Here is a 23,595-nt window from a genome sequence, read left to right as displayed (position 1 = left end):
GCCAGCCGCCACCCAGCCCTCTCCAGCTCGCCGACGCACCTCCAAGCCTCTTCCCTGCCGCCGACCGACGCTCCAGCCGCTCGAAAACGTCACACGAAGACCCACCTGCGTGCGCTCGTCATTTCGGCTTCCAGGCCAAATTCCGGCCGATCCGGCCACCGTTTGGGCCAAGTCTTATGTCAAAACTCTTCTACACTTCAAGAGCTTTCCATAGACACCAATAACACCAAAATCCATTAAGCGGTTTGCTCAATTTTTGCCTGAGAAGTTTTAGCTCATTTCAAATTTTGGGCTAGATTTCTCGCAAACCGTGAACCCTATGAGAAAACCGAGAGTACCAGAGCACTCCACTCATCGAGCGCTTCGCACAATATAAATTTCAAAATTTTTTGACATCATTTTTCGATGGGTCCTACGAAACTTCTTAGTATTTTTCCGAGTACTAAATGAGTTTATAAAATTTCGTAAAAATTTTGCACTAACTCCCGTGTTGTGGGCTTCGTATAGGTACCTTCAATTCGCAGAAATTCAACAATTGCTCGGGTCTGCAAATTTTCGGCTAAACAGACAGGCTACAAAAAAAGTCTTGAAATTGGGTCGAGATTTTGGCTACCTCACCATTGTCAGACGTCCCGAGCGCGTCCCCGGGGTCGGAATCGACATAGGTAAACCCGAACCTTACTTTTTCTTAATTATCTAGTGCTTGAATGGGATTAAAAATCCATAAAATATTCGTGGTAGCTTAGAAAAGTATAATTTTTTTGCATTAGTTTAGTAATATTGCTAAGGACCGCAGGGCAAAGTTTTAGAATTTTACTTGTGTAGTTTTTGAAAAAGGGTCAATTATAAGGGCTAAATTGTAATTTTACATATTGTGATTGATGATTGTTTGGATGAGCTCAGAAGAGGTTGTGTGATGTGATTGAGTTGTGGATGTATGGTTGTGGATATAGAAGTGTGTTTTAAGCCCTTTTGCAAGTTAGGTAGGTCCTAGGTATATGAGAGATTCTATCGGATTTTCGGCACGATTTAGGACATCTTTGATCTTTTCTTAGTTTGTAATGAGTCAAAGATATTAAATAATTATAATAAAATTTTCAGGTGAGCTGGGACAGCCTTCCTCCTTCACCCAGCCACTACAGTAACTGCGGTTAAGTCTGTGAGTAAAATATTAATTTTAATTATAATTTTAATATTATTATATATTCAGACATGCTCATGCATCATTTATACGTATATATCTATGTAGTTAAGCACTAGACACATTTTATATTGCATTCTTAATTGATGAATTGCCATGGGTGTTGTTTGTGGTAATTTAGAGCAGTGTGCGTGCGTTGGCGTGCGTGTGGTATGGTGTTGGATATGGACAGGACGGGTAGACACGGCTTCAGAGATTCGCTGGGACTCGGTCCTTCGGGGTAGACACAGCTTGAGATCTTCGCTGGGACCTTATATTTGGTTTATTAAGCGAAAGTCCAGCTTGAGATCTTCGCTGGCAGAGGTTGGATTAAGAGGGCTGTATAGGGGATCAGCTCCCATATATGTATTGTTTGACATTATTGGGTGTGTGAGTACTTCAAATTGCCTTTTTGATGCGATTTATATGAAAATTATGATGATGCTGCATTTCACTTCACATAATGCATTAGCTTTATATAGCTATAGAGATTATGGTTAAAATTGATATTTTACTCTCTGAGTCGAACGCTCACTCCTATTCACCATATTTTTTCAGGATACAGGAGATTTCTTGTTGAGTTATAACCTGCCTCTCTCCCTCGCAGGTCGCCTATTAACGTCTATAATGTTTGTATAATTCTGTTAACTCCTAAAATTTCGCATGTGTTAGAAATATTTATTTGATTTGGGTCTGTAATATAATTGCCAAGTTGGACCTGTAAACTTATTAAATGCATATATGTTGGACTGGATGAGGGAGCTGAGCTTCTATTTATTTTTATGACATTTGATTATGAGGAGGGTGAGCTGAGCTCTCCAATTTATTATATATTGTTTTTACAGGTCGGGCGAGTCAAAAACTCCCCGTTAAATAATACATTTTATGACTAAACTTTATCCGGTTGAATTCTTGAAATTGGGCCCAAATGGGCCTTAAAGTTGGGTTGAGGAATAGTTAGGCTTACTACAGGTTTCGGGGGCTTTAGGCTGATCCAGGTCCTAGTGCCGGTCCGGCCCATAAGTTGGGTCGTGACATGTATATATATATATATACACACGCGTAAATAGTGTTATTTTATTTTTTATTTTTATTTATTTTTACTAAATAATATATTTTAAATTAATATTTATTTTTAAATTAATATATGATAATATTTATATGTAGAAGGCTGAATAATAATTGAATTATAAAAATTTAAAAAGTGTTAAAAGAAGTAAAAATTAAATTTAACTCATTTAATGTAAAAATCAAATATATGTGGTTTTGTTATTAATTTATTAATTTTAGTTTAAATATTACTGTATATTTTTTTAAATTCTAGTAAGGAAATAAATAAAATAATTAAATAAATTAAAAACAAGACTTTTGCTTAAGAAATTTGTTTTGAAACTGTTCACATCTCATTCCAGCATTATTTTTATTTAATTAGTAAAAATCAATAAAAAAAATAAATTCTTTATGATGCATAAATTTAGCTCAATTATTAATAGGATAAATAGATTTGTCTTCTTTCTTTTAATTTAAAATGGTGATTTAATGGCTTCGTCTGACTTATCTAATTGTAAATAAAATGATGTAATGTGTATTTTTTATTCTCATCAAGAAATAAATAAAATAATTAGATAAATAAAAAACTATATTTTTGTGCAGAACATCAAGAAATTAAATAAAATAGATTGAATTAAGGAAAAAAAATAATAAAAACATGAGTTGTGTAGAACTCGACTGATAAGCGTGCGGACTGCTTGATTATAGTCTCTTTTTCACAAACGAGACAGAGACCTTATGGAAAGAGAGAGCCATTTGCTTGATATGATCAACGATTTTTTGAATGCTCATAGGAATTGTTCCTCTATTCATAACAAGATCACGATAAGCCAATGCCTTTAGGATAAGCGGATCTGACATATTCTTGGAAATATGGCAATTTCAGCCACACGGGTAGCCTTGGGAATTCTAGCAATGGCAACACTAGAACCTTCCCTCCTCCTTTTGTTAACAGAGGCATCAAAATTAATCTTGATTTCATCTGTGGGAGGGAGCACCCAACTCCCATCCCATAAGAGTTAAAAGGCTGATGTAATTGGCAAGGATCAAGGATAGATTGTAATTGGCTGTTTTCTTGTATGATATTCCTTTTCCGTTAAAATAAAGAACACTTTGAGTTGTATAAAAACATTTCCCAGTGAAAAAGAGTTGGATAATAACAAGTTAAGCAGGAAGTTTCATAACAACAAAACATAACCCTTTCAATTTTTTTTTTCTTTTTCAAAAAATTTGATTGGCTTATCAAAATCTTCTGCGGAAATAACCACTTTGCGGTGTAATTACTCCACGCTGCGACCCCACGGGGGAGATATAGGGTCTTAAATAAATTATACAATCAGAATCTTCTAATGTGACATGCGGAAGCCGAGAGAGATATAGGATTTCTTGTATAAAAGGGGAGAGAGATAGGGTCATAAGTGGTGGCCAAAAATGGAGAGAGATATCGATGACCTGCCGAAAAACGCGGCCAACTACACTGCCTTGACGCCACTGTGGTTCCTCGATAGAGCAGCCACGATTCACCCAACCAGAACATCGCTTCTGCATGGATCCGTACGCTACACTTGGTTCCAGACCAACAAGCGATGCCGCCGATTGGCTTCCGCTCTATCCAAGCATTCCGTCGGCATCGGTAGCACGGTATTTTCCATTTTCTCTGTCTTCTGTTTGGTCGCCGAGAAAACCAAGGAGAAAAGAATCCACCCTTTTTTTAGTTCGGTACTGTTTAGTTTTTTGTTTTTTTTAAAGGAAAAAAATGCAATTTATCTATTAACTATCTAGAGGGGGAAAAAAACGCGTAAAAATTCGGATTGATGTATTAGAGAATTCATCAAATTGATTCAATAGATATTTTTGCAAATGAAAGAATGCAATATTAATTAAATGCAATCAACTTATAAATGTGCAGGTTGTGCACTTATTTTCCGGGTCTTGTAACTCTTTATATGATTCATGTTTTCGTAAACTGGCCGATGGGTGTTGATCATAGAGTTGATTGGATATGATTATCAATAAGTATTAACTACTAATTTTGTAAAATCACTTGAGCAATAGCGACCAATTGAATTAAATGGAGACCATTTTTCTCCTTTTGCTGCTTCAAATGATTAATTGAATTTTATGGTACTTTTTGGCGTTGACAATCTTAAGAAATAGATATGTTAGGTTGCAGTTGGTTCCTGATAGTTATACCTTTTTTTTTTTTTTTTGAAAGACCCTGATGGTTATACGGTTAATTATTCTCTGCTGTACTGTTGTTCAAGCATTCTTATTTTCTAACTTGTTATTTTGAATAACCGAACTCAAAATGTTTCTTGATTTTGCTTTTGCTTAAAGCCAAATTTAAAAAAAAAAAAAAAAAAAAAACTGGAAAAAGCTAGTGGCAATACCAATTAAGCCATGTGTTATGAACTTAAGGGAATTGTGTGAGCAGCCGTTTATGCATTGTATTCCTTTATCATGTTCTAAGTTTTATAGTTATTCTATGAATTCATATGTTTAGCTGTCCTTGTGGAATATCTTGCCCAAAAAACTTTACATGCTTGAAATTTGAAGATCACGTATGACTAAGAAATGTGTTTTTGTATGTTATTGAATCTTTTCTCCTGCAGTCAATCTTGAAAGCAAAAAAGTTTCTGAAGACTTGCTTGGAACATTAAAGGACAGATGGTTCACCAAACTTTTATTTTCCTCTCTTTCTGGATTTGATTCATCTGCTAAATCTAATTTGTGCTTATTTTGGTTGCATCATGCCCTGTTAGCAACTTATCTTTTTCTGATTTCCATTTTCAGGTAGCAATAATTGCACCAAATATCCCTGCTATGTACGAAGCACACTTTGGAGTTCCAATGGCTGGAGCTGTGGTTAATTGTGTCAATATACGTCTGAATGCACCAACAATTGCTTTTCTTTTAGGCCATTCAAAATCTGAAGTTGTGATGGTGGACCAAGAGCTCTTTTCACTGGCAGAGGAAGCTTTGAAAATATTGGCAGAAAGTGGAAGCTCTTTTAGGCCTTCACTATTGATTGTCATAGCTGATAAAAGCTGTGATCCTAGGGCTCTGAATCATGCTTTGGGAAAAGGGGCCATTGAATATGAGAAGTTCCTGGAAACTGGTGACCCTGACTTTGCTTGGAAACGACCAGAGGACGAGTGGCAGAGTATCGCTTTAGGTTATACTTCTGGCACAACGGCCAGCCCTAAAGGTGTGGTGCTGAGCCACCGAGGAGCCTATCTAATGTCCTTGAGTAATCCTCTAAATTGGGGGATGAATGAAGGGGCTGTGTACTTGTGGACTTTACCAATGTTCCATTGCAATGGTTGGTGTTACACTTGGGCTCTTGCAGCTCTTTGTGGTACAAACATATGCCTTCGGCAGGTAATTCATTGGGCTTTGTAATGCATAATTACTTGATATATGTAAAAAAAAGTTTTCTGATTTTATAATGCAATCAATTGCGTGTTTCTGTTTACATTGATTTAATCATAGCTAAATTTTTCTTCAATAACATTTAATTGGTGGCCTAAGGGATGCAAGCAACCTGTAAAATGATTTTCAGTTACAACTACTAAAATGTTAATCCTATTGGTTGGTTGTCAAATGGGCCTTTTTGCCCATGCAAAGGGAACGAGTGTGCTGCTTGAAGAAGCACCCAGTATATGTATATAAACTAATGATAACCAGGTGCCATTGTACATTGATTGCAGATACGTTTGGAAATTGAAATCAAAGAAATGTTGTTCTTTGATATTCTCCCTTTTGCACTCTATGAGTTTCCTTAAGTTTGGAGGAATAGAAACAAAAGTATGTTTTTAATATTTCAAAATCAGAGAAGTAGCTAGAAAAGTACTTAGAAGGTATAGAGGACATGGACCACCCTCAAAAGAGATATGGTGGTGGAATGAGGAAATACAAAAGGTAGCGAAGAGAAAGAAGGAATGGTATAAGAAATTATCTAAGTGTGATAATAATGAGTCAAATGAACAGTACAAGATAGCAAAGAAAGATAGCAAAGAAAGAGACAAAAAAGGCAGTTAGTCAAGTTAGAGCACAGGCCTTTGAAAAGTTATATGAAAAATTTGGAACTAAAAAATGGGAGAAAGATATTTATAGATTAGCAAGGAGGAGAGAAAAGAAATGTCAATATCTCAATCAAGTTACGTGCATTAAGGATAAAGAAGGAAAAGTGTTGGTGAAAGATGAGGACATTAAAGAAAGATGGAGAAATTATTTTGATGATATCTTTAACAATAATTAATGTGGTAATAGCGTGAATATAGACTACAGAGCAATAGAAAAGAATGTGAATTATACTAGAAAGATTAGATCTTTAGAAGTAAAGGAAACACTTAAGAGAATGAAAGTGTGTAAAGCCTGTGAACTCGATAGAATATCAATTGAAGTGTGGAAGTGGTTGGGAGATATGGGAGTGGAATGATTAACTAAATTTTTTGATAAGATTTTAAACTCAAAGAAAATACCTGATGAATGGAGGAGTATTTTAGTACCAATTTTTAAAAATAAGGTAGACATACAGAGTTGCTCAAATTACAGGGGAATTAAACTCATAAGTCATACTTTGAAGTTGTTGTGGGAGAGAGTTGTGGAACATCGACTACGTCATGACACTTCTATCTCTCCCAATCAATTTGGCTTCATGCCTTGTCGTTTAACTATGAAAGTGATCTTTCTCATTAGAAGTTTGATAGAAAAATATAAAGATGTGAAAAAAGATCTACACATGGTTTCTATCGATTTGGAGAAGACCTATGACAGTGTTCCAAGAGATGTCTTATGGAGAGTTTTAGAACAAAAGATGGTATCTATTAGGTACATACAAGTGTTGAAAGATATGTATGAATGAGCAACTACTATTGTGCGTGCAGTGGGAGGGGACACAAGAGATTTTCCTATCTCAATTGGATTACACCAAGGTTCAGCTGTAAGGCCTTATCTTTTTACATTAGTTTTAGTTGAATTGACGAAACACATATAAGAGAATATCCCTTGGTGCATGATGTTTGCAGATGATATAGTTCTGATAGAGGAGAAGCGAGAAAGAGTAAATAGAAAGTTGGAGCTTTGGAGAAGTACTCTAGAGTCAAAGGGTTTTAAGTTAAGTAGAACGAAAACATAATACATGCATTGCAAGTTCAGTGAAGGCCGAACTGGTGATAGGGAAGGAGTTAGTTTGGATGGAGTGGTACTGCCCCCAAAGTAATCACTTTAAATATCTCGGCTCAATCCTTCAAGTAGATAGGGGATGTGAGTAGGATGTTAGTCATAGGATTAAAGCCGGATGGTTGAAGTGGAAAAGTGTCATAGGAGTTTTATGTGATCGCAAAATTCCCAATAAGTTGAAAGTAAAATTTTACCGTACAGTCATACGATCGATCATGTTATATGGTAGTAAGTGTTGGGCACTGAAGGAGCGTATGTGTCTAAGATAAGAGTTGCGGAGATGAGAATGTTAAGGCGAATAAGTGGTCATACTAGACTATATAAAGTTTGAAATGAGATTATTAGAGAAAAGGTAGGAGTTGTGCCAATTGAGGATAAGTTGAGAGAAGGAAGATTGAGGTGGTTTAGTCATGTGAAGCGTAGATATACGGAGGCTCCAGTTAGACAAGTAGAGCACATTAGGTTAGAGTATAGAAAGAAAAAAAGGGGTAGACTTAAACTGACTTGGAGAAAAGTAGTACAACATGACCTAAAAGTATTACACATTTCCGAGTATTTAATCCAAAATCATTTAGAATGGAGAAAAAGAATCCATATAGCCGACCCCAAATTCTTGGGATAAAGGCTTAGTTGAGTTTAGTTGAGTTATAATTTAGAATAATAGGTTCCTGAGGAATAGCCATGCTGATCTCTTTCACTATTCAAGTTAGTAGGCATTATAGAAAAGAGTAAGGCTCTTCTAATAGTAGCATTATGGAAAAGAGTGGAAATGTCTAAACTGCTAGTCTTCTTGTTTGACAGTTAAGTTCCTCTCATAGGTGGGCATATAGGTAATTTGGTATTATATAAAAGAGTGGAATATTTTTTTGATCGATGTACATCCTCACATGAAAAAGGTTTATTCCCTTGGTCATTTTGGGGGCATAATATGGATAAGAAAGGTCTTTGAAGACATCATTTACCTACAATGCAAAATTACTTATTTGAGATACTGAATTGCAGTAATTTTCTCCTGATTCTACAGGTATCAGCCAGGGCAGTCTATTCAGCCATAGCAAATGATGGTGTCAGTCACTTCTGTGCTGCACCTGTGGTGCTCAATACCATAGTGAATGCTCCTATGGAGGAGACTATCCTACCACTACCACGTGTTGTACATGTAATGACCGCTGGTGCTGCCCCACCCCCTTCTATACTCTTTGCAATGTCAGAAAAAGGTTTCCGTGTAACACATACTTATGGCCTCTCAGAAACTTATGGCCCTTCCACTGTGTGTTCATGGAAGCCTGAGTGGGACTGCCAGCCTCCCGTAATCCAAGCCCGTCTAAATGCACGCCAGGGTGTCCGATACATTAGCTTGGAAGGCCTTGATGTTGTTGACCCTAAAACTATGAAGCCTGTCCCTGCAGATGGAACCACCATTGGAGAAATAGTGATGAGGGGCAATGTTGTGATGAAGGGCTACTTGAAGAATCCAAAAGCCAATGAAGAAGCTTTTGCAAATGGGTGGTTTCATTCTGGGGATCTTGCTGTAAAGCATCCAGACAATTATATAGAGATTAAGGACAGATCAAAGGACATTATCATCTCTGGGGGAGAAAACATAAGTAGCCTGGAGGCAGAAAATGTACTGTATGCACACCCAGCAATATATGAGGTATCAGTGGTGGCTAGGCCAGATCAGCAGTGGGGGGAGTCACCCTGTGCTTTTGTGACATTGAAGCCTGAAGTTGACAAATTGAATGAAGGGCGTTTGGCTGAAGATATAATAAAGTTTTCCCGGTCGAAGATGCCTGCTTACTGGGTTCCAAAATCTGTAATATTTGGACCATTGCCAAAGACAGCTACTGGGAAGATTCAGAAGCACTTGCTGAGGGTTAAGGCAAAAGAGATGGGCCCTGTGAAGAAAAGCAAGCTATAATTTTTATTCTGAAAGGTTAAGAAATTTCCGGTTCCTTTTAAATTGAATGAGGCGTGTTCATCCTTGCCACCAAGATTTTGCAAATCGACACCCTTGTAATTTCTTCGCTGAATGCATGCCCTATTGGATGATCATTTCTTGAGAGGAAGGATCTATTAAGTGCAGGGTTCATGGCGGTACAAATACTATTGTGTTCATGTGTAAAGTAGTAGCTTGAATTAAAGGTTGTCAACTTCATTATTTGTACGGAAGATGAATCCTTGGATATGTAATGTATTCATTTATGCAATTAATTTGGAAAATTCGATGACGTGACAGCTCATTTGTTGTGAAAGAGAGAGGATATGTCACTAGTCCATATGGTTATTTATTTAAATGGTAATAATTTCTATCATATAAAGCTCAAGATTTAGATGGATCGTTACAATGGTTACAGAAATCGAATAAGCAACAGTCAGGCTGAACTAATTCTTTACGTCCATGGTTTAGACCAAAGGCCCAAAGCTTGCAATTACAGTGAGTCCAAATATTTGGATGTTGGACCCGCTGCCCATATGCCTCTGACTTGTGAAGTTGGGAATCTCAAGTGCCCATCTTTGTTCCCTCATGAATATGATAGTCCAATCCCAAAAGGCAGCCTTGTAATTGAGACATGGACGGAGAGCATTTTTGCTTCATCTTCAGAAGCAAGGAAAGTGCAGGCAGTTAAAAAAAGAGTATTAAGTTGCTCCTTGTGCTCTTGGAGTTCGGCTGAGGCATCAGTCAGAGAATATAACCTTAGGACAGAAATAAATGGCTGAAAATTTTTCTTATATTTCAATCCTGTGGGGAGGATCTTCAAATCCAACAGCGGAGATTTGGTGCAGAATTCAACCAAAAGGAACAGGAGATAAGAAGGCTGAAAAAACAGTTGGCCCAAGTTGAAGCAGACTTGCATAAGCCGGAATTCTTTGTCAGTCTCCCATTCAAACTCAATGAAGATATCAATCGGACAAAGGCCTCACACCCGGGAATGAATCCTACAGACTTGGCTTTAGCCCAAGAAGAGTGCAGACAGCTTCTCCAATATATTATATATCAGTGATTTCATGTAAAATGGGCTACATAGAATGACAAATTATTCATAAAGTAACAAGTAAATTATAATGTATCCTACAAAATTTAGTTTTATTCACATGCTAAAAATTAATTATCATTTTATACTTAATTATTACTTCATCATTAGTTTATCATTTCAAGTCACATACTGACATGAAATCACAGTTATACTATATAATATCTCTGGTGAATAGTAGTGTTTTTAAGGATAAGAATGTTATATGCAATCAATATCTGCCCCATATGCAATTGTTGTGGCTTTAAAAGCAGCTTTATCAATCCAGGTATGTTGGTCTCATCCGTGGATGATTTTTCCTTCTCTTCCTTTCCTTCTTATTGCTATTTGTCATTTGACACATAATTATCCATTATCCATACTCATCCCTTACAAGTATTGGATGAATATTATCGTATAATGGATTGTGTGGCTGTGGGTCCTTTTTATTTACAACTTATAATAATCTAGTTAGGCCAAATTTGGACCTCTCCTGGCATATGTTTAACCAATCATCATCTTTCCTTTCCCATTGTATCTCTTGATTTCTATTTAATGTTCACATTCCCCGTCTATTCTGAAGAACAAAAGCAAACCCCACCATGGAATCTTGTATGAAAGTCACGTCTTTCCCATACCATATACCAGCAACAGTGAACAAAGACAGATTTTGGATTGGATCGATGCTTGGAAGAAAAGAGTTTCGGCTTCGTTGGCAATGTCTCCAAGCAGACGCCAGCACCATCTTTTTTCTTCAAGTGCGCACGTAATCCATTTCAATATAAATACATTATTTTAATTCCTTGGTCAATTTTGGATTTAGACGAAACATAGATATTATAATGCAAAAAAGTAACATGGGCTCAACACTTTAAGTAACCTTTAAATTTTTTTAATTCATCTTTTTAAATTCATAATATATGTGAGATTGTTTTCAAATAGATACATTAAAATGAAATTTCATGGATAATAACGGAATGCCTACCCCATATATATATATATATAATATAGAGTTGAGTAGATAGAGTTGAAGTTTCAACTCTTTTGCTAGTCATTTAAAGAGGTTCAGTCTATTATACATATAATAGTTATATAGAACAATTTCTTACAGTTAATAATTTCTTATAAACTGTAAATCGAAATGAAAGAAGAAATTGGTGAAATTAATCATCCCTTTAAGTGGTGAAGAAACCTCATAAAACCCAACTCTAATTTGATTGCATAATTGACAATGATGGAAGATGTACGTGGACATTAATTGTGGGTGATAGAGAGGATCCACATCCAACTCTATATATCATTCATGCAGTTGTTCTGTAACATCAAAAATTACGGTTGACCAAAAGGGTCATCAATTGCTTGTGGGCACATGCTTACACACACATATATATATATATATATATATAAACTAGATTTAATTTATCATGTAATCTTTAAATTAAACTAATCAAATCCCTTCAAATCATTCGTTTTAATTTATAATTATATAAATATGGGAAAATTATGATATTATCATAAAATTATTTTACTGTTTTAATTTATAAATAATATGATAGATTAAATCTAAGTAGGATTTTTTTTTTCATCATTGATATTGCATGTTATATCCACATGCATTCTATGGATGTATCATATGCATTATCATCTATCATTTCCTGCAAAAATATATATATATATATATATATATATATATATATATATATATTGCTTATAAAAATAAATATATCAATTCCTATGTAAACTATATCCACATGATATTATAATCATAATCATAGAATCACAGACTAGCCAAATCCTTGAGGACAAAGCAAGCTTTATTAAAATATAAGGACTTTTTCTATTTTCTGGGTAAAATTAAAGTTTCCTGGAACATGGAAAATCATGTCAGTAACTGGACAAAACCATTCTTGTTTCACCCATGGTTTTTTTTCCCTGGAAATTTTTCATCCATGAACATTGGTGACGATAGTGGCGGAAACTGGAAACTGTTGTCACGAGAGTGTTTATATTCCAGGCCCTGTAACCCGAAGTAAAATCACGTGTGCTTGAAAGTTCTCAGTTCCATTAAATAATACAAAATAAAGAATACCCATATTCAGCTGCAACTCTCTGTATCGACGGAGCGACCAAATCACAATGCATTTTCTTGTGTACTGTACAGACCCTTCAGTATCAGTCAGAAATTTAGACTTATTTATCTTTCTTTTCTTTTGTTTTATATATGCGGGTGAGACCTGAGAGAGATTGGGAGAAAGCAACATTTATATATAGCTTGAACCCATTCCCTTTATACCACAAAATGGGTTATTTTATTTAATAGTAAATATTAGTCAGATGGAACATTGACTTTTTTTTTTTTGTTAAATATTTTTTCAAGATATTCGTTTTATTAATTTTCCTTTATTAATTGCACTAATCCTATTGGTAATTTAACATTGAATTTAAGAAACATCTATTAAGAATTAAGATACAAGAGCGTGGAAAATTCTACGTAGAAAATCTCTATCAGGTTATTGAATTTTATCAATTGGGAAAACGTAGTTGTTGGGAAAAATCAACTAATATGCAGCCTTCATTGTAATTATATTATGAAAAAGAAAAAGAGTTTAACTTGAGATAAATGATGTTTATTTGTTTAATTTATCATTGTCAAGAAAAAGCAGCCATAGCATTTGTAAATTCGCCATTTAGTTAGACTAACGCGACATTTGCAAATACAGATAGAGATATAAAGAACAGAGGAAAGATTCTCCAGTCCGTGACCACACCTGCTTAATCTAGTTTTTTTTTTTTTTTTTTGGGTCGTGCTAGGTTATGGCTAATATACTTATTTAATAGTACTCCATAGTGACCACCAAGTGCCAACAGCGTGCTCTGCTCACCAACCCTCCTCTCTCTCTTTTCATGGCTTCTCTAGCTATGGGTTCATAAAGTTAACATGTTTGACGTGGAAATTCAATCATGAAACCAATTCTTTTACGTTTAAACGCAACCTTCCTCTATTTAAACACCTTACCAGTCATCTAAACAATACCAAAACACACAAAACAAGCCCAAATATGGCTTACAAATACAACACACGGCTGCCATTCCTCAGCTTCTTCTTTTTCTTCTTCCTTGTTTGCATACCCTTTTACACTGTTGAATCTCGTGCACCTTTCGCTTGTGACCCCAGAAATGGGCTAACCAGAAGCCTCAAATTCTGTAGGGTTAATGTGCCAATACATGCGAGAGTGAGAGACTTGATAGGGAGATTGACATTGCAGGAGAAGATCAGATTGCTAGTCAACAATGCAGCTGCCGTACCTAGGCTTGGCATTCAAGGATATGAGTGGTGGTCTGAGGCTCTTCATGGCGTCTCTAATGTGGGTCCAGGTGTCAAGTTTGGTGGGGCCTTCCCTGGGGCCACTAGCTTCCCTCAAGTCATCACCACCGCTGCTTCCTTCAACGAGTCTCTTTGGGAGCAAATCGGACGGGTGAGTTTTATTTTTTTGAAACAAAAATTTAAATCCACTAAAACTGCATTAAAAGAAGGGCTATAGGACTTTTTGGGCGGCTAACTTTTGCATCCGTGACCATGGGGTGGGCGATCGATGTTTGCGCAGGCAACCTGCGCCAACACATACCTAGCATGCGCCACTGCCCCTTGGTCCACCCTTCAACTTTGAGGACATTCCTATAATTTCCCAGTCCGTTGGCTGATTTGCTTTTTGGTCCCAATAAGTACGTTAAGCTATAGCCACAGTCCCCACTCCAAAAATCTATTCACTCCTCCTACTTCTTCAACTAAAAATGCTAAAGATATGAGTGAGCAAGGTGGCCTCTTTAATTTCTTGTTCTACCATCCATCGCCTATCTCCAAGAAAAAAACCATAACAACCACGCCAAGCTATCTAGCCACAACCCTGTCGTCATCCATCATGATTGTGAAATTTTTGGTCTCAGTAACCATTATTATGCGTTGCTAACCAACTTGATTAGCCATCAAAAACAAATATTAATTAGTTGTGTACTTTTCTCAGAAATTATCAACATGTAATTAATCTCTATTCTTTAATACTGGTATGATTTCTTTTCCTCGCCTGTTAGTCAATTCACATATACTTACTCCTTGGACAAATCCCCAAGTCAATCAATAAAATCAAACCATTAATAAGAATATATTGTAAATCAAATCAAGGAATTTTTTTTTTTTTGGGGGGTGGATTTGGCTGCATCATACTCGTCAATTAATTAATTTATTACTTTCTAGTAGCCCCATGCATCAAGTGGCAACACAAACAGATAGGTGGAATGTGATGTTCCCAAGCCAACTTGCAATTTATTTGCGTGCAAAATTTAACTACGGCCATTTTTGGGTCCCATGCCTTTTGAAAAATAAATTTCAATTTATTAATTGGACCGAATGATGTCATCGTCTCACAGTATTTGGGAACAATTTTCATTATTTTTTTTTTCCTTGTAATTTTGCAAAATTAATTTTTATGAAAATTTAGACCACGTTTATTTTATAAAAAAATATTTTCTGTGTTTTTAATTTTGAGATAAAAATATAATAAAAAAAAATTCTCTTAATAATAGAAAGCTAAGTCATTAAATTATTTTTTATTTTATAAATTTTAATAATTTTATTAAATTATAAAAATATTTATACATATATAATATAAATATATAACATTAATTCAATATTACAATTAAATAATATAAAATATTTTTCATATCAATTAATTTTTACAAAATAAACTAAATATTAACTAGGTAGAAAGCAAGAGCCCAGTACTAGACTTTTTTAATCAATAACCATAAAAACAAATCTATTAGCTTTTAAATTAAATATTAATTATGAAATTTATACACAATTAATATATTCATTATTTTAATTATATACACATTTTAATCTCATAATACATATTTAATTTGATTAATCAGGTTTGGTCCAATAGCCAAAAAAAAAAAAGCATAGTAGTTGAGGTTCTAATCCTCACTCCCCATTCCCATACTAAAAAAATATTTAATTTAATTTATATGAGCTAGAAGTTCATAATAAATAAACCAATGATTTAATAAAAAGAAGTTGGCTGAGTTTTTATTGGTATTTTAAAAAACTTGCAACTAACATGGAAGAAGCCATAAATAATTACCGTTTTTTAGTATTTAGAATTGATTGTTTTCTCGCGTTTGGGGTAGTATTGTATAATTTGATTAATTTGCAGAAAATTAACCAGTGAGATGTTGGTGAGCAGGTAGTGTCTGATGAAGCAAGAGCAATGTACAATGGAGGACTGGCCGGATTGACATATTGGAGTCCTAACGTAAATATATTTCGCGATCCTCGATGGGGAAGAGGGCAAGAAACTCCCGGCGAAGACCCTATTTTAGCCGGAAAATACGCTGCTAGCTATGTCAAGGGACTTCAGAGCATGACAGGCATCAGATTAAAGGTTGCTGCATGTTGCAAGCATTACACAGCCTACGATCTTGATAATTGGAATGGTGTGGATAGATACCATTTCAATGCTATGGTAAGACAAAAAAAATTCCCAAAATTATCTGCTATATTATAGGATCTGTTACTCTCACTTGGTTCCATTTAGGCGTCGAAAATGATATTTGAATTGCCTACACAGGAACAAGGACATTTATGACACTGTCTAGTCATGCTATCATGGATTAGGATACCCCTTTATTAGCATTAGTTTCAATTCTAGGCAAGAAGACATTTTCTTTAGCAATAAAAGCTGTATCAGTGTTAATAATTAGGACACCCAATTGGGATACCCTTATAATCAGTTGAATTTCTGTGTCTTCCCTTATTTAATTTTGGATGGTTTAATTTCTCCATAATTACATTTGAAATGAGTCTTGTCCTGAACTTTCATATTAACTGAAAGAACCATAAAATGAAAGTGACATTATTTTGTGCTGTTCTCACAAGGGTCAAAATATTTAACTTTTCCGCGAAGAATTTTCTGGCTGCCTTCCTTTGATGATTGTTGCTGCACATATGTTTCTTGGAGAGTTGTTTTTCTCTACTCTGCTTTATTATTGTTGCAGGGAAGTTTTTCATTTTGGTTAATGGAAAAACAGTTCTTCCTTCTTCAATCAGCCCATTTTATAAATAGGAAAGTATTTTTTTTCTCCTGTATTCCACAGGTCTTTTGAAAATAACCCATTATTAATATTGGATCCTTATATTTATATCTGCTAATTGCACAAGGTTCTGGTTCTGCTGGGCTCACTTGCTAAATTGTTTAACTATGTGGGCAGTGATCAATGGATCTTTAATAATTCTGCGTGGCATTATTTAAGACAGTATTCTTGGTTCAATAATCGTTCTTATACCATCGCTTACCAACACATAACAGATATTATACAGAATAATAGGATTTTGTTTTCAAGTGTTTGTTTTTATTTTTTTATAAATATGTTAAAATAAATCAAAGAAAATGGCTATCTTTTAAAAATGGTGACTTGTATAGGTAAGCAAGCAAGACTTGGAGGACACATATGATGTGCCATTCAAGGCATGTGTGATGGAAGGAAAAGTTGCTAGTGTGATGTGCTCTTACAATCAAGTAAATGGAAAACCCACTTGTGCTGATCCTATTCTCCTCAAGAACACCATCAGGGGTGAATGGCGACTTAACGGGTGAGTTATATTCTATCAAAATTATTATTATTATTATTATTATTAATATTATGGTAATTTTAATGAACCAGTTTGATTTGAATGCAGATATATTGTTTCAGACTGTGACTCAGTTGGGGTTTTATATGATAACCAGCACTACACTTCAACACCCGAAGAAGCAGCTGCAGCCACCATTAAAGCAGGTCTTGATTTAGACTGTGGTCCATTCTTGGCGATCCACACACAGAATGCAATAAACAAAGGGCTACTACGGGAGGAGGACGTAAATCTAGCCCTAGCTAATACCATCACTGTCCAGATGAGACTAGGCATGTTTGATGGAGAACCATCTGCCCATCCTTATGGTAACTTGGGCCCAAGGGATGTTTGCACTCCAGCCCATCAGCAATTGGCTCTAGAAGCAGCCCGACAAGGCATAGTCCTGCTAGAGAATCGTGGGCGGGCCCTCCCATTGTCCAGAACACGTCACCGTACTGTAGCAGTCATTGGGCCCAATTCTGATGTTACCGTTGCCATGATAGGGAATTATGCTGGTAGGTGTTCTTGTGATGATTTTAAGGCTAGAATTTTTGAATTTCTATCTAAAAGTTTTCCAGATAAAACAAAATTGAAGATAATTGGCAGAATCAAATTTTGTCCATCTTGGCTCAACTTTTTTTTGTTTTGATGAGGCTGGGCCAAATGAAAAAGGTGTTGAAAATGGCATATTATTGAAAAGGAAAAAAAAAAATCTGAAAATTAATGTGTAATTTTCAATGCAGGTATTGCATGTAGTTACACAACTCCCTTGCAAGGAATCAGCAGATATGCTAAGACCATTCATCAATCTGGGTGTGGGGATGTGGCCTGCAATGGAAACCAACAATTTGGGGCAGCTGTGGCAGCAGCCCGCCAGGCTGATGCTACTATTCTTGTAATGGGTCTTGATCAGTCAATAGAAGCAGAATTCAGGGATAGGGTAGGGCTCCTTTTGCCTGGACATCAACAAGAACTTGTATCCAGAGTGGCTAGAGCCTCCAAGGGTCCTACTATATTGGTGTTGATGAGTGGCGGTCCTATTGATGTCTCATTCGCTAAGAATGATCCTCGAGTTGGTGCTATGTTGTGGGTTGGATATCCTGGACAAGCCGGAGGTGCTGCCATTGCTGATGTTTTGTTTGGAACAACCAATCCAGGTATGTGTTGACCAAAATCATACATTGATTTACCTAATTTTCAAAGTATTGAATTTAAGTGACTCTTGCATTGAAAGGTAGGAAGGATTCTTTAATTTTTTATTCAATTGAGACTTTTCATTTTCTTTTAACAACTCTTATCATAAATTTTAAAATAAATAAATAGAAAAATTTAAATTGACTTCAGAAAATTCCACAAAACTACAAACAATACAACCTCAATTTACAAGTGTCACGTGAAGCTAGTACCCTAAACAGTGTTTGGTCTGCATGATTGACTGATTGATTGAACTTGCTTTCCAAAGACCTTTATGCTAGACAGTACAAAGGCTGATACACTTATGTTTGTTTCTCCAGGAGGGAAGCTGCCAATGACATGGTATCCACAGAGCTATCTTGCCAAGGTGCCAATGATAAATATGGGAATGAGACCAGACCCATCAAGAGGCTATCCTGGTAGAACCTATAGATTCTACAAGGGCCCTGTTGTTTTCCCTTTTGGCCATGGATTGAGCTACACCTCCTTTTCTCACTCTCTATTCCAAGCTCCAAAGCAGCTCTCGCTCCCCCTTACCAGTCTCCATACCTTAAAAAACACTACCATTTCAAGCAAAGCAATAAGGGTCTCACATACTAATTGTGATGCTCTCTCTCTAGGACTTCATATTGATGTAAGGAACACAGGAACCATGGATGGAACTCACACCATTCTGGTGTTCTCTAGCCCCCCAGCAGGAAAATGGTCCTCTAACAAGCAATTAATTGGTTTTGAAAGGGTTCATTTAATAGCTGGTTCTCAGAAACAAGTCATGATTAACATTCATGTGTGCAAGCACCTGAGTGTGGTCGACCAATTCGGAATTCGAAGAATTCCCGTTGGTGAACATGATCTTCACATTGGAGATCTCAAGCATTCTATTTCTCTCCAAGCAAATTTGGAAGAGATCAAATATTAGTAACTAGTAGGACATGAAATTAATCATCAACTGTAAGATAAACATAAGGCAAAAGATCAACTAGTGTTTAATTAGTGTTTCAGCATTTTGTGATACAATAGATATTGAATCCCAATTGATCCATTCACTTAATGCAAGAAAACAAAATTGAGTGAAAGAAAATGATCAATGTAAGGCAATAAAATACCAGCTCAAGTTTTGCTGGTTGCTTCTCTTGTTCCTACTTATGCAACTGTATTTGTATTTGATGCTTGTAAATTGTACCTCATAAGGTGCTATTGAAAGGGAATATAGTTTTAGTTATTTCAATCACTTTGTTCCTTTCTTTCTTTTTCTCTCTCCTTCTTCTCTTAATTTGTTCAATTGTTTTATCTTCAAGTTGTTCTCATATGAAGTTTTTTCAAATCAGATGGGCTTTTTCCAATATTAATAGGTGTATCGGTGATGGAATATGGACTTAGTTCCAGTCCAATTTGTCATAGAAACCAGACCAGTCTATTTGTAATGACACCCCTCGGCCCATGATTCTAATCAATTTGTCATTAAACTAAACTGGTGGGTTATCTCGTACAAAGTTGGTCGTCTCAAATTGCACGGTTTTCCAACGTAGAGGAATATGCTACTCTTCTTTTGGGCAAGTTGCTGGGCGGTATGATTTTTTTCTTGCTATTCCCAGTTGAATTGACGAGGAATCAGGCTAGGACAAGTTGGACATCAAACCAAGTTGAGATGCCTTATCTCATAAGTGAGATAAAAACTACCAAGTACATTCCTAGCTATATGATTTCAATCTGAAACTTCACATGTAGTCTTCTTACATATGATCACTTCAGTTGTACTGGACACCAACTCTATACACAAGCGAATAAGTAGCCCTCTTGGCCTCTTTATTGGCTTGACAAGTTAGTGGAGAGATTCTTTTTTAAATGTTTATATAACTTAATTAAGTTACATGTTGATCACAACCGTAATGTTGATTTTCAAGAAGTTGGGGTTGACACTTTTAATGTGTAGACTTTGCAGAAGAAGAAGAATACAGTAATACTGCAACTTATTTTTGAGATGAAATTGGTTAACAATTGTAGAGAAAGAAACTGCCACATGAACGTTGACTTCCACATCTTACTTAATATAAAACCTGTTGTTTCCAAATCCGTAATATTTAATAACATTGATTAATTATTAATATAAATATTGACAATTAAAGGAAGAAAATCTGAGTTGACTTTTATTTTAAAATATAATAATTAATAAAAAAAAGTGAGAAACTTCAAAGCAAAAATCAGCCTTTTTGTAATAAATATATATATTTTTAAACTCTAATAAAAAAATTATATAAATTTATAATATATTAATAAATTTTAATTTAATAATATTAAAATAATCTGCAAAATTGAAATATTTATAGTGCTAATTATATATATATATATATATAGAAGACTGTCCGTCTGTAAACTAATAAGCACACACACGTGCATAAAAGTGTCGGTAATAGAGCCATAGAGGAGGGTGAGTCGCACGTGTGAGAATAAACAGTACTAAGCCAAACCATAAAACACAGGATATTCTTTCCTTCATACAAAATAATAATAATAATTATAAGAATAGTTGGTCAAAAATTATTGACAAACTTACCTTTCTTTAATTAAATTAAAGCTAAAATATAGAATCATAATCTCAGTAAAAATATTTATAGAGGTCTTTAAGCAGTAGTAGCCCACCAGCTCTGGACCTTGTTCTCACCTGCCCTTTGCTCTCCTTGCGCATATTAGTTAGCTTTTTGTTTCCAAATTGTCTTTTACAATTTCCTATATATATGTGTTTTTATCTTTCATATTTATCATATTCTTATCTCACCTCTTCATTCTTCACTCCAAACCATCCCCTTTCTATTCCTCCTTCCTTTGTCCACTCTTCTCTCTATTTCTGCTTTTCTCTAGTGCAAGGTAATGTAAAGATCCTCCCTTTTCCTTTCTCTATCACACAGACAGACAGTCTTCTATATATATATATATATATATATATATATATATATATATATATATATATATATATATATGGTTCATGCCATGCCCATTCCATAACTGGGTTTCTTTGCTAAAAGAGTTTTGGTATTTCTTTGTTTCTGGGTTTTGTGGGTTCTTTTTCAAAATTTTATATTAGTCTATGTTTGTTATGTTAATCGTAATCTCCATGATGATTAATGTTTGGGGGTGATTCAACAGGGGTATCTGAGATGGCAGATTGCAACAGAAACCAAGATTTTTACGCTTCTGAAGAGCTTGAGGTACGATGACCCCATTGGTTAATTATGCCCGAATTCTGTTTCTCTTCTTCTTTTCTCTTTAGCCAATCAAGAATTCTGAAAAATAAGAATAACAATGGCTGAAATCTTGGGATAGAATGGGATGGGGTTATTTTATTATTATTTTTGAAAACAATAAAAAAAAATAAACAAAAGTACGATATCATGTAAGACAGTTTGTGGTGTTGGGCATATAGGGCCTAGCAAAAACCTATCATTGACATTGTGACCTGTTTAATGCGAGAGCTACTCCTCGATGAATCTTGATGGGAGATTTAACGCCCCTGATTGCTCGACTTAATGCATGTTGGGTATGGTGGATAACACGTGATTTTTCTTAAAATGAGAGTTAATTGTTTAAGTTAGCAGAGATGGGCTCATGTTAACGGTGATATTTTGTTGGGCCTAAAAGGGAAGAGGCGCAAGAAATCTGTGTTTTTAAATTTTAATTGGATGGGATTCTCTAGGTGTGAACGTGATCATGATCACCATCAATGGAAATGATTGTGGTCCCCACAACGAACGGCTATAACTAAGGAAATAGCATTTTTGTATCACGCTTCCGTACAGACGGTGACATCAGAGACATTTTCGAAGAGAGCTGAGACGAAGTTGTCGGCAGCGTACTATTCTGTATACTGATATATCGTACCATACGGTTTCACGACATATGAGGACCCAACTGGTCGTTGGGCTGTCGAACGAATCACGTGGACTTGCATATATATAATTAGCATTTTTTTAAATATAATTTACTGATTTAATTCGAAATTTCTCTTGAGTTCACAATGTCATATCATCGGGTCTAAATATATATATATATATTTTTTTTTTTTTGACATGAGGATGGGGTCTTGGTCCTTCATGGCTTGCTATTGTTACTTCAGTGCTTACTTGTAGTTGTCGATATTCTCAAGGAAAGAAATTGATGTCAAATATGCTAAAATGAAAGGTGATATGTGTGTTGTTAATAACAGGGATCATCCATGACCAAGAAATATGGAGGACTTGTACCCAAGAAGAAGCCCTTGATTTCGAAGGTAAGATTTAAACATGTAATATTTTTATTCTGTAAATGTGCTGAAGTATGATTTTATGACTGTTGTAGGACCATGAACGTGCCTTCTTTGATTCAGCAGACTGGGCATTATGGAAGGTAATTATCATAATAAAAACCATATTAACTATTTTGGTCAGTTGCTTTAATAATCAATGGTCCCATGTATCAGCGTAAAATAACCTGGCTCTGCAACTTGCAATTAAGCAATGCCCATCAATGCCCACTTGAGATGTTTCTAAGCCAACAAAATTTGACAATCAATACTCAATTGATGCTAACTTCTTGTCCTGTTTTATGGCAAGAAAGCCGCAAATATAGAGTCTTAGACTAAAAGTTCTCCTGTTTTGTATTGAATTATGGAACAGCAAGGAGCAGGAGTGAATCAGAAACCTACTGTGGCCATAGAAACATTGCGACCAAAATTGCAGGTAATAACACATCAAATATATAATAGAGGTATTCAGATTTTGGGTTACAAGATTCAACTGACATTATTTGAGGACTTTCAGAGAACACCTCACCAGCAACTCCCTCCCAGAAGACCGGCTTGTACATCTGGTACTCATGTGAGTAGTCTTATTAATGTGATTTGTTAGCAAGTGAACTTATAATCATGGTTTACTAATCCCTGTTTTTTGCTTGGGTGCAGGAGAGTTAGTTTGCTTGGAGTATAGAAACAGGGAGATTCACTGGTGTGGAGAGCTTTTGTAATCATGAAAATTGTAGAAACTGTGCACAGTGGAGTTGGACTTTTGGATGTTGATCAGTTATTAATAAAGAAGCCTTCATTACTGGAGGGAAGTGTTGTATGTTTTTGTCATTCACGCACGTGTGGCTGTAATTAGACCCCTGTTATTGGCTAGAAATGGGTTGTGGTCACCTTTCGCCTCTGGGTTGGCTTTGCATCTCATTTATTACCGGTTGGGTGTAACTAACAGCAAAGCTATTTATTGCCTCCAATGTAGGTTATGAAAAGTCTAACCAAAAAAAAAAAGGAAAATTAAAGGCTCAAGAAACCC

General features: G+C 35.5%; 3 protein-coding genes across 3 annotated transcripts; all 3 read left to right on the top strand.

Moving 5' to 3' along the window:
* Nucleotides 1–3,494: 3,494 nt before the first annotated feature.
* Nucleotides 3,495–9,645, top strand: LOC110632938 (acetate--CoA ligase CCL3). The gene is made up of 3 exons (XM_021781316.2): nucleotides 3,495–3,871; nucleotides 5,024–5,611; nucleotides 8,439–9,645. The coding sequence occupies exons 1-3, from the start codon at nucleotides 3,662–3,664 to the stop codon at nucleotides 9,333–9,335; spliced, it is 1,695 nt and encodes a 564-aa protein (XP_021637008.2). The 5' UTR covers nucleotides 3,495–3,661; the 3' UTR covers nucleotides 9,336–9,645.
* Nucleotides 9,646–13,234: 3,589 nt separating this feature from the next.
* On the top strand, nucleotides 13,235–19,523 carry LOC110632998 (putative beta-D-xylosidase). Its single transcript, XM_021781423.2, has 6 exons — nucleotides 13,235–13,904; nucleotides 15,672–15,950; nucleotides 16,908–17,077; nucleotides 17,165–17,613; nucleotides 17,842–18,255; nucleotides 18,613–19,523. The coding sequence occupies exons 1-6, from the start codon at nucleotides 13,488–13,490 to the stop codon at nucleotides 19,209–19,211; spliced, it is 2,328 nt and encodes a 775-aa protein (XP_021637115.2). The 5' UTR covers nucleotides 13,235–13,487; the 3' UTR covers nucleotides 19,212–19,523.
* Nucleotides 19,524–20,944: 1,421 nt separating this feature from the next.
* LOC110632957 (uncharacterized) lies at nucleotides 20,945–23,372 on the top strand. The gene is made up of 7 exons (XM_021781364.2): nucleotides 20,945–21,157; nucleotides 21,437–21,498; nucleotides 22,494–22,556; nucleotides 22,625–22,672; nucleotides 22,942–23,004; nucleotides 23,086–23,142; nucleotides 23,226–23,372. Exons 1-7 carry the CDS (start codon nucleotides 21,028–21,030, stop codon nucleotides 23,232–23,234), a joined length of 432 nt encoding a protein of 143 aa, XP_021637056.2. The 5' UTR covers nucleotides 20,945–21,027; the 3' UTR covers nucleotides 23,235–23,372.
* The last annotated feature ends 223 nt before the right edge of the window (nucleotides 23,373–23,595 follow it).

Source organism: Hevea brasiliensis, chromosome 15 (genome assembly GCF_030052815.1).
Source record: "Hevea brasiliensis isolate MT/VB/25A 57/8 chromosome 15, ASM3005281v1, whole genome shotgun sequence".
Lineage (NCBI taxonomy): Eukaryota > Viridiplantae > Streptophyta > Magnoliopsida > Malpighiales > Euphorbiaceae > Hevea > Hevea brasiliensis.
This window is presented reverse-complemented; position numbering and strand designations above follow the sequence as displayed.